The sequence below is a fragment of the Excalfactoria chinensis genome, chromosome Z (assembly GCF_039878825.1).
Source record: "Excalfactoria chinensis isolate bCotChi1 chromosome Z, bCotChi1.hap2, whole genome shotgun sequence".
NCBI classification, from domain to species: domain Eukaryota; kingdom Metazoa; phylum Chordata; class Aves; order Galliformes; family Phasianidae; genus Excalfactoria; species Excalfactoria chinensis.
In genome coordinates, this window is record NC_092857.1 from 13,276,354 (window position 1) to 13,288,326 (window position 11,973).

General features: G+C 43.2%; 1 protein-coding gene across 2 annotated transcripts; it reads right to left on the bottom strand.

The window, feature by feature from the left end:
• Positions 1 to 416: 416 nt before the first annotated feature.
• Positions 417 to 11,718, bottom strand: TMEM267 (transmembrane protein 267). 2 transcript variants are annotated; one of them, XM_072360352.1, is made up of 4 exons: positions 11,586 to 11,718; positions 9,902 to 10,027; positions 7,998 to 8,382; positions 417 to 2,473 (listed from the first exon to the last, which is right to left on the bottom strand). In XM_072360352.1, exons 3-4 carry the CDS (start codon positions 8,307 to 8,309, stop codon positions 2,138 to 2,140), a joined length of 648 nt encoding a protein of 215 aa, XP_072216453.1. In that variant the 5' UTR covers positions 8,310 to 8,382; positions 9,902 to 10,027; positions 11,586 to 11,718; the 3' UTR covers positions 417 to 2,137. The 2 variants fall into 2 exon arrangements, with proteins under 2 accessions (XP_072216453.1, XP_072216454.1); XM_072360353.1 differs by lacking the exon at positions 11,586 to 11,718 and adding an exon at positions 11,406 to 11,474.
• Between the last annotated feature and the right edge of the window lie 255 nt (positions 11,719 to 11,973).

Below are 11,973 nucleotides of genomic sequence, written 5' to 3' on the forward strand. Positions count from 1 at the left end.
CAAGACACTGCTGACGCTGTTTCTGGGAAACTTCCACACGCTATGAAAGAGAGAGATCCACAGCCACAATAATCCCTTAAGGTTGTTCTGCTTCTTCGTCCTCCTTTCCAAGGGACAAACAAACAACAAACAAAAAGCCGCCATCTTTATTAGCTGTAGTACAGAGGATCATCAGGCCCACTGCACAGTCAGACAGCTTTCTGTACGCGTAGATTTCTAGTGTGAAGAACAAACAGGGCAGAAACTGCTCTTGTTGAAAGGCACATTTTGCAATGGCGTAACGCTTTCCATACAAGGCCTTATGCGCTCCAGAAGACCCTTAGAACTCTGCATTATGAGAAGGCCTCTGGTAGTTAGCCTTCAGTTCTTTCTTCCTTTTCTTTCTTCCTTTTCTTTTTTTCTTTCTTTTTAAATTGATTCCTTTCTCCTAATACAAACACTGTATAATGTAAGTAATGCCAAACATAAACACGTCACCAGATCATTGCGCCTTTTGGTAAGTTCAGCACATGCCAGCCCATTTGTGCTCTTCCGCAGAAATATTCCCTTTCACCACCTGTTAATCACTAACTAGGGTAATTAAGGCCCCATCTCCATAGTGGGCAATGAAGTACAGTGAAAACTAAACCAAACAGAACCCATTAATAACAGACATTTCTGGAATCACAGAATGATGGAGTAGTTTGGGTTGGAAGGGACCTCAGTGCCCAACCAGCCTTAATCCCCGCCATGGCAGGGCTGCCTCCCACCAGCTCAGGCTGCCCCGTGCCTCATGGCCTTGAACACCTCCAGGGATGGGGAACCCACAGTTTTCTGGGCAGCAGTGGTTTGAGACCACAACACCCACATAGCAAAGGATTTCTTCCTTGTTTCTAATCTAAATCTACCTGTAGTGATAAGACAAGGGAGAATGGTTTTAACTAAAATAGAGTAGATTTAGATTAGATGTTGGGGCAAAATTCTTTACTTGGCGAGTGGTGAAGAACTGGCACAGGCTGCCTGAAGAAGCTGCAGATGTCCGAGCACTGGAGGTGTGGAAAGCCAAGGTGGATGGGGTGCTGCACAGCCAGATCTGGAGGGTGGCAACCCTCCCCATAGCAGGGACTGTAACTGCATGATCTTTGAGGTCCCTTCTAACCCAAAACATTCTATACTTCTATGACTGAGGTCTCCACATAGCCCTGTCTTCTCCAAGCTAAACAACCCGCACCATGCTCATACTTCCCTTTAAGAAGCTTATTTATGAGGAAATCTCTACTTCACCTTAACAATAATTCATTTTATTTTGTAGTAAGGTTGATACTGCACCTAATAGAAAATGCTGTGTACCAGTAAAGTAGTGAGGTCTTTAATCAAAATTTGAAACAATTTTTATTTTCTTGCAACTTCCAGAATCTTCCCTAATACTTCTGTTTTACTGCAGTAACATATGGCTTAAATATTTAAATTCTACACCTCCAATTTAAATATTCATAATTAATGCATTTTAAATTAAGCACTTCAGTTGACACACGTAATAATGTAACCACTGTCTTCTCCTTTCTAATCATTAGCAGCCAGTAACTGCCTGCAAACTGGGTATCAGGTAACAACAGTGCAACAGAATTCAGTACAAACACCGTATTATAACAGTGTTCAAACTGGAGTAGACCCACGGTTCCATATTTTGAAATACAAATAGCATTCCTTTTAAAACTGCTGAATACCGGAGCCCAGCAGGAAAACAAATAACTCACTTCAAAATCCTAATTGGTGTTTTTCACAAGCGTTACAAACTACTAAATTCAAGTACTTAGCATCTATACAGAACTTTACATTTTTAAAGTACTATACAAATGCTACCTAGATTAAATGTAGGCAGACTCCAAATCCAGAATGTATGGTGATCTGACGAATGGAAACAGCAAAATATAATGTAATTACTACAGTGATGTTAAGTACTTCATTAATCAGTACTTCATGAAAAGCCAGCTGTATGTGAATAGTAATGGAAGAACAGACAATTTACAAAGGGTATGTACAGATATGAAATGCTAATACCATTTGTGGAACAGGTTACTGTGATCACAAGGAAACCATTCCAGTGACAAGCACAGCCTGTTTCAAGTGTGTTACAGAAGACTAAGATACATCACCCTTATACGTCAATGTGGATTCCATGTTTTATAGACATTAATTCTCTAGTTCCTGTTAAATACATAATAAATGAGCATAGATGAGGTAAAGATGCTGTAATTGCCACATAGAGCCAGTATGGCAAAGGAGGAGTTTTTCCAAATGGGCAGATCCAGAGGCCGTGACGAATCCCATCACGGACGTGATGAGAAGTCCAGGATATAAACAACATCCAAGGAAGAAAGCACCACGAGTCCTTAAGCCTGAAAAGGTGCATAATAAGCTTTAATGTCAGAGCCACAACAGGAATCACAGTAGAACAATGAAGGAGTGGTCTCCGGGGAAGACTCAGAGCAGCCTGCAATAAAGAAGAACATAATTGGCAACAGCTATAGCCATAACAAGAAAGGAAGATTTTGTGTGCATTTACATGTGTGGTGCCATATGGCTAAGTGGAAGTGCAAAGAAAAACATATCATTCCTTTCCAATGTGGCTAATCAAAATCAACAGCATGAACAGTCAGGTAAGCAGCAGGGCTGAGGGTGCCGGGACAAGCTTTTCTCTGTTGTCTAAATCATACATCCTGCTAAGCAGTACTAATGGAAACAGAGGAAGGGAGAGCTTTAAGGAATGCTATTTGTCATTAATCACAGGGCATACTGGAACCTTTATAGTAGGCTGCACTGATCATATATACTTAATAAAAAGGAAAACAACCATACAGTATGCTTGAAATATTTAATGTGATCTATTGGTATTAATTTTCAAAAACACATCCTGTAATAGATTTCATTTACTACCTGTAAGGTGCTAGTTTGACTATATCTAATAGAGACATAATTTTCCATTTAACAAAAAATACTGACGTTACATGTATTTTATTTGCCTTGACACAGTGCTCTTCATGAGGAGGAAAATGACACAATCAGAATCTATTATGTGAATCATTTCTGATTTTAATTGATGGTTTGTTTAATGTTAACTCAGGGGAAAGCCTGATTTGGGGCTTTAATTAAGATGAATGTCCAGCTAGTGGGAGTACGCACTACAGAGGATATCAAATTTAAGAAATGGCAATCATCGATTAAGAACGTACCTGAGAATGGATGTACTATGGATGTACTTAACAGCAACGGTTACAATCACTGCCACAGACTCAAAGGACACCAAAACAAGTTCTTGATTTCAGAAATGAATAAGTCGATTCTTTGGGTAAGTTTTAATGAAGGACTGATAAGACGACAGGACTAAAAACTTCACAAATACAAAGCAGAACAACAACAAAAAACATCTCAGTCTTTTAATTACGAGGGTATAGGCCCAAATTCGTCAAGTTGGTAAAATGGGCATATTTTCTACAGATTTATTTTTGTTTCATGTAAGCAGACCGTTAGGGGACTAAAGTGCAACAATCTTGTGATGTGGAAGCTGTCACCTATCCCATAAAGATAGTCAGACTAAAAGCCTCTATTTTGTAAATGCGTTAGGCTACCAAAATGCTGTTGCTGAAGTTCTCAAAGAATAATAATGTTAACTCTTTCTTCCTTTTCCTATGAAGAAAGGCTGAGGGACCTGAGTTTATTCAGCCTGGAGAAGGCCCTGGGGTGACCTCACTGCAGCCCACCAATACTTAAAGGAAGCTTAACAGCAGGAAGAAGACTGACTTTTTGCATAGGCAGATAGTGATAGGACAAAGTGAAACATTTTTATACTAAGAGATGAGATTTAGGTTGGGCATTAGGAGGAAACTCTACTCAAAAGGAGGTGAGACACAGGCTGCCCAGAGAACCTGTGGATGCCCCAGCCCTGGAATTGTTCAAAGCCAAATTGGATGGGACCCTGGGCAGCTTGAGCTGGTGGATGGCAGCCATGCCCATGGAAGGGTGCTGGAACTGGATTTTCTTTAAGGTCCCTTCCAACACAACCCAAGCCACTTTGTGATTCTATGATCACAGTATCATCCTTGACTTGCTAGGCCCAGGAGAGAGAGAGATGTCGTTCTGTTTGGCAACATGAGCTATTATGCTTTTAGTCCTACCAGTCAATTTAGTTGGCCAAATATTTAAAAAACATCAGGACATGCCTTTTCTACATTAATTTCCCTGCAAAAGTAGAACATCACGATGTATGCAGATGGAGGGAGATGTCTACTATGAGACTGGGCTGCAGTTGCAAATGGGATGTATTCATAACACAAGTGACCTTTATCATGTACCTAATCTTCAACTAGTTGCAAAATCTTTCTGAAGGTCCTGCTCCCCCAGCCCCTCTCACAACCAGTGTAAGGTAGAGATGGGAGACTCAAAGCACATGCAGGAGAACCCAAGGAAACTCTAATACACATGGGGATAGCAATGAATTTACTTAACATGGGCTTCAGCACTCATACTCTGTGATTCTCCACAAGCTTGAGGTCACTAGTATTGAGCCCATATCTGTAAATGCAGTCTTAAATTCACTGTGTGTGTGCAAAGCTTTTTATCCAGCAATGATCCACTGAAGCCCAGACTGAGTCAGCAGTGGCTTAATAAACATCTGTTATATATGTTTGCCAGTACAAAAGCCTGTGTGTCACCAGCTGCATTTTCTACACTTTCACAAGCTAGTAATTTTCACACAACTATTCTGCAACATAAGTATTGGGACCACTGCACTGGGGGAGAATTCTCATGCAAGTCACGCCTGTATCACATTTAACCCAACATGTCACCCTAGTTTATCAGCAAAGCTGAACACAATGGTGGGTTCAGTAATCATCAGACTTTTGTACCTTTGTGTGCAATTATACAGAATGAAAACTTCCTGGAATATGCAACAAATTATAGGTAGCAAAGTCTTCATAGAGTTCACGCTTGTTGCCAGAGACAATGTGGGCAAAAGGTTATACCAAATACTACTTGATACTCATGTATTTATCAGTGTATCGAGTATAAATCGTATGAATACACAGGTGACTATTTACTCTAAATACTGCAGAAAAATAATGATAAAACGATAGCCAAATGGTTCACCCAACAAGCTGTGTCAGCAGGAACAAGGAGGAGGCTGATGGTAGCAACTCACAGCAGATGGTAATACTGCCTTGTGCTCAATAGAAAAAATACTTAAAAAAAGGTAACCAATCATCACATTTAACATGATGATTAAGAGCTTTAAAATAAATGGTGTATAATAAGGTAACAGATACTACTGTTATAAATTAGTAATAGTGGTGCGGTTACTTAACTAGCTTTCTTAATTTATTAGTTCCTTAGTAATGTGTTGCTTAAGCAATAAACACTGCAGTCTCATAAATCAGTTACTCCCAATCCAGAAACATGAAGAGGGAGAGTGGGAGACACGAACAGTAAAAGGGCCTTCCATGAAGTAATGAGCGGTGCAGGCAACAGTCTGAAATTATGACACACAGAAAGTGGTACAATATTAAGCCACAGAATGAAAAATCACGTATTAAAAATCAAGTTTAGCTGGTCAGGCAGAAAAATTTATGAGGATGACATTAGGTCACAAACTAAAAAGACTGCTGGCAGTACAAGAAGGAGTAAAACTTGAAACAGATGTTTTATTTTGTTTTAAAAAAGGCAGAAATGCAAGTGATAGTAAAAGGGATCAACACAGGCTGCTTGACCCAAACCTATGCTGCTTCTGTAAAATTCCGTATATGGTTTGGGACAGAATCCTTTAAAGATAATTTAGTCAGACGGCAGCTCAGAGGAGGCGAGATAAATGGCAGAAGGTTTACTAAATGTAAATCCAGGTGCACTAGCTTTGTTTTGTGAGTCACTTAGTTAAGAAACCTGTTGCAAAGAATATGTTTTTCAAGCTATAAGAGTAATGCTGTTACTGTAAGGGCCTACAGACTTGCGCAGGATACAGCTTATAGGTAAAACACCCTTTATTAGCCCAATTAACCTACGTAGGAAGGAAGAGATAAGTGGGCAAGTGGTTATGACAAGGCCTCTGGTCATCTTGCCTTCTTACTTCCAGCTATGCAAGTGTGGCTACTCAAGGGCTATCCTTCTGCCTGCAGTGCTTGTATCTGTGATTTGTAAAAAAAAATCTGGAAAGAGCAAAGCAAACAGACATCTTTCCCAGAAAGGCCTAAGAAGAACACAAGGTCTAACCACCTAATGTTAGTAATATAAGCTGAGTATCAGAAAAACAAACAGATAAATAAATAAATCTCGCTGTTTGGAAACTGAAAATAAATACAGGAAGAAACTAACTGGTAAGATTTCAGTAATTTACTTTGGGATACACAAATATCCTCCATCACATTAAGTGTGAGCAGATTTTAACTCGTCTCCCTGAAGGCAGCCAGGAGCCAGGTGACCTCTCAGTTCCATGACAGGATGCTCTGTTTTCTCCACCAGCGCTGGTGGAGAGTGCCGCCCAGTGGTCATCATTAACAAAAACACCGGCGCGAATCTCTACCAGAAAAAGCAGCTCAAACGTTTTAAAAAACACTCCTTAATAACCAGTCTAAAACCACGCATTACTTGTATTTATCCACTTTAAAGTAAGAAATATGGCCACAGTGATAGTAAAGGAAAAATCTCCCTCATGAGGAAAGGCTAAGAGAGCTGGGACTGCTCAGTCTGGAGAAAAGGTTAATGAGAGGCAGATCTCAACCAGTTCTGAACTATCTGAAAGAAGGACACAAGGAGGATGGAGCCAGTGTCTTTTCAGTGGTGCTCAGTGCCAGGACAAGAGGTAACAAGCACAAACTGGAACACAGGAGGTTCCATCAACATATCAGGAAGCACTTCTATGCTGTGCTGGTAACAGACCGCTGACACAGGCTGTGGAGTCTCTTCCTTGGAGATCTTCAAAAGCCACCTGGACACTGTCCTGGGAACCTGATCTGGAATGGCCCTGACGGAGAGGGAAGCAGCTCTGAGGTGGTCACACAAACCCAAGGGCAGTTTGCCACCTCAGTCATTATGAGACACTCTGAAAACACCTTCTTTGTCAAAGAGAAAGGGATTATGAACCCGCTGTGGGTAAGCAGTGTCCTTCTGTGCTAGGAGATCGGGAGGGCAGTGCTGAGAGGTGTGGTCAGAGCAGGCAGGCACTGCTGGAGATCTTGGGCTGTGTCAGCATTCAGAGAGCATACAGATCAGACTGACTTTATCTCGGAAAGCTGGGAATGCATGCCTGAAGCACATAAGATTAGGGAACAGGACACGCTTAAAACACTGGAGAACAACTGGGAAAATTGGTGATGCCAATTTGGTACTACTAATTCTACTGAGAAACTGTGTCCTAAAAGGCAGTTCTGCAAATGGATGATGGTCACACATATTCACCGGCAGGAATCAATCTATTTCTCTCCTTTTTATTAACAAGTTTAACACTTGCTTGATTCTCTTTTACAACCAACTATATTTAAGGCTAAACTCAGTCTGCCTTTTTGAAGATGGCCAGTCATGTACTGCTGGGTGTGGGAAAAATGTTTAAAGATGGCTAAAACCAAATGTACCACTTCTCAGTGTGACTAGTTGAATGAAACAGCTGGACAATCTACTCTCCAGATTTCTACTTCTCATTGTAAAATGGAATGGGATAATCCAGTTTACACACAAGGCACGTATAGCAACACTTAACTCAGGTAACAAAGCACCTATGTGATTCTAGCAGGATGTTCTGTTAAAGAGACTTTCAGAACTTCTTTTTTTCAGAAGCTTTTAAAGAGCAGGACTTAACCCAGCATTTCTTTGTTTTTAAAGTCACTATCAATTATATAAAAACATAAATTCCCACATAACTTTAAAAAAATTACCAGACTGTATCATCACTGAAACTTTTTTTGTTTAGGATACACTAGAACAAAAAAGTAAACAGATAAAGAAAATATGCATTCACCAAGCCATTCATTTACCTTTAATGACAGGGAGCCAGCAAGTATGAAGTGGTCCACATCAATGACAGAGGCGAGGAAGCCAGCCAGCGTAACTTCAGTGAAGTCACTTTTCTTCCTGAGTCCAATCACTATGGCCCAGGACCACATTCCCAGCATACCGTGCACTGCATTATCACAGAAGGCTCGGAGCCAGTCATTCTGCTGAATGAAGGAAAGCTGCAGAAGCCGGTCTGCTGCAAAGCAGAATATCCCCAAACCTAGACTAGAAATAACTGAAGCTGCGCTGAATGTCTGGAGAAGAGCATGGGCCTTTTCAGTCTCAGATGCCATGGCAAAAACCAGGTGACAGCACACAGAATGTCATCAGGGTATACAACATGCATTGTCCTGCGTATCTTCAGTTCTGTAAATGTCAGAAAGAACACAGTATTAAAGAGAGAAAAAAAAATCCATTAGCACAAAGCATTTGTCATCACAGCTAAAGGAGCATAAGAAAACAAAGTCCATGTTCACGTTTAAGATTCCTAGAGAACCTTTGGTTTCAGTTAAGTAGATCTATGTGACAGACCTAAATTAAAATGCTTGTCCTGTTCCAATCTGGACATGCACCTGTGTAACAGAGGTAGCCCAACTCTGCTCTCTGAAATCTTCAGTTTCACAAAACGATTTGAGTCACATCTACGACGTAACAACAAATATATTTCAAGATTCCTCCTGCTCCTAAATTCAAAGTTAGTCACCAAAACTGAATACTTTTCACTAGAGCAAAAGATAAAAAGATTCATTTTTGAGGATTCCTAGGACTGATGCCCAACAATCACTAACCCCTCCACGCCACAGGTGTTAAAACTGACTTTCTAAACCAGAATCCTAAAACACTATTTTCACTTACATACCCTGTAAAGATATTAAGTAATATTTATGCTTTGTAACTCTCAAAAACCCTGTTATGAATCGCACAAGGTGATTTCTCAGATGTCCCTGTCCTTAAATAACTGCTTGATACCTCACAATTAAATTTCAGGGGAATGTCTGTGAGAATATTTAAAAAAAAAAAAAAAGAAAGAAAAAAAGAAGCACTTGGGGAAAAAAAAAATTATCCTCACATAAAACTTACACTCTGTAGCTTTGTTGTGTTAAAAAGGCACTGAAAGGAGGTTTTAAAGCACAGCATCAATTCTAACCGTCTGTTACGCTCTTCTGTATTTCTGGGCAGCCCTGGAGCTGAGCACAGTTTCAAAGCACACATCCTAATGGGCTGCTATTTCTGTGAGACACAAGGAATCCTGCTCATCTTATTGCCAGGCCAGGTAAATTTTTATTCTAAAAAGGCTTTTCCTGAACGCATCAGACCTCGTTTAAGAAGTGAATTTAAAAAGGTATATTTCTAACAGTGTTAAAAGACTTCATGATTTTAAACATGTTATTACACAAAAGCCGCAGAAAATGTAAAACATTTTTTCTGGCTTATTTACATGCCTGTTCATTGTGGAATTATCCACAAGGCATGACTGACATCAATCTTCACAGAAAATAAAAAGCACGCCAAGCCGTTTATTTGGAAAAGGTTAAAAAAAGCAAAGAACACATGAATAATACATGGCCTTTACATAACATGTAAAAAAGCAGGTGGAGTTTAGAGCTTGTTAACCATGACTGTGCTGTGCCTCTTCTGGATAAACACACAGACATGAAATACTTCCTGCCATTTTTTTTTGGAGAGGGATTTATAATATACTGTGCATTTCTGAATAAATTCCACTTTAAGAAACAAAGAGCCATAGCCTCAAAAAAGTTCACTCTGCACAGACACAGTGTAAAACCGGATTAACACTGACATGACATTTCTCCAAGAAACCAGTCTGGGAATGTTGCAGCAATGTATCCGTAAACATCACGTCAATATTCAGAACCAAACTCACCCTGCGCCTGTGAGAACACATTTTTACAGTTGCTTATTTCCAGTAGGAAATGTGGTCTGTGCAGTCAGCAGAGCTGAGCTGCTGCATCCAGTTGGGTCCAGTGACCAAGAATGGTTTCTTCCATGCCTAAGTAAAACGAAACAGGCACTGAAAGCATTGATGGTGCACAAAGCATTGCAAACTCTATAAGAGAACAACAGTCAAAAACACAAAAAGCCTTCCCTTCAGATTACCCATAGCCAAGTACGCCTATAGCAAAACTGCCCTTCCTACACAGCCTCTACCACCTCTTACAAATGAAAACGACTGCTCCTTGTGGGGAAAAAGGTAAGAAATCAAGCCACGTCCTAGGTATTTCAGAAGCACAGTTATAGAGCATACATCCTTCTTAAAGCAGAAAGGGAGAAGTGGAGGTGCATTACCGCATACTTATGAGGCTGACTGAAGGCTGGGGGTGCTCAGCACAGTTAGCGTGCCAAAAACAGGCTGGGTCTGCATAAAGCACAAGCACAGTTGTTACTCGGTGCTGTTCAGAGCTGACGCTTCTCGTGACACCCTTACAGGCCATCAAGTATCCGTCACAGCCTCTGTCTGTACAGCCAAAGTGAAATGCTGACTGTAAATTTAATCTCATTTAAGGACAGTATAAGAGAAAATAACAGACGCGCTGCTGTCGCTGTAAATTACTGACAGAAGTAGATGTCCATATCAAAGCTGCAAAAAAAATGCATCTGGGGAGAAATCTGACTCAAAGATGCCTTTCAGCTGGTGGTACAGAGTAAAGCAATCAATGGCCAAAAGCAGCAGTTAGAAACACTACCACCATCCAGAATTTTTGCTCCAATTTAGCAAGAAGTTGTTGGATATATGCAGAGGTGTAGGGCTGGAATTCATAAAACTGCTTTTTACACAAGAAGTGAAAAGACCACGGGGATCTCCTGGAAACAGTATCTGATACTCACTTATATGCAAAACCTCACGACATGTCATTACCCTTTAAGACACAAGCTCAAGCCGTGAATGCGTTAAGCCCTGTCAAGGCAGGTGTGAGCGCCCAGCAGCCCCTAGGCTCTCAGTGTAGCACACACCTCCGACACACGCTGGGCTCACTGGGCTGCGGGAGGCCAAAGAGAAAAGCGGACAAAGCCGTCAGCACCAAGCCAAATAAAGCCACAACGAAACAACGGCACCCGGGCAGCTCGTTCAGTTTAACACCACATCGCACCCCGGCTGCGTAACTGAGCAGCGGGATGAGGACAAGCACGGGGCAGCGCCGGAGAGCGGCGGCAGCTCCTGCCTTCATCTGGAGCGCTCCGCGTCTCGGCACCGCGCACCGCCACTCCGAGCTACGGACGCGGCCGTCCGGCGGGCAGCAACGGAGCGCCGCGGCCGCCGAGAGGAACGCGGCACGCCCGCCTTCACGCGCGGCAGCACGGCGCGGTCCCGGCGGCGGCACCCGACCCGGAGCCCGCAGCGCTTCACCGCGGCGAGCCCCGGCCCTCACCCGGCTCCCGTCCGATCGCCGCGGACGCAGCCCCGCCCTCCGCCGCCGCACCCGCCACACGGGGCGCAGCGCGTCCCAGCCCCGCGGCGAGCGGTGAGGGAAGCCCAAGTGCCGCGGAGCCGGCGGCCGGCCCGGCGGGCTCGTGGCTCCGCGCGCAACGAGGGCCGCCCCGTCACCCACCTGAGGAGCGGCGGCCGCTCGCTGCTCGCCCGGCCAAGGGTCGCGGAGCGGGACGGCCCACGGGCACGGGGCGAGGAGGCATGCGTGGCCGCGGAGCACGCCGGGAGCGCCGTGCGGGAGAGGCTGCTCCCCGCCTCCTGTTCCGCGCGCGGCGTTGTGTGGTGCTGTGCGGCGTTATGTGTTGTGTGGCGTTGGGTGGCGTTGTGTGGTGCTGTGTGGTGGTGTGCGGCGTTATGTGTTGTGTGGCGTTGTGCGGCGTTGCGTATCGCCGGTACGGGCGGAGGTGCAACTCCGCAGGGCAGAACCGCTGCGGAAGGGCGATGCTTTGTGGCTTGGGATGGCGCGCACGGCCGCGGCACTGCGCACCAAGACGGGCTGAGTGCTTTTT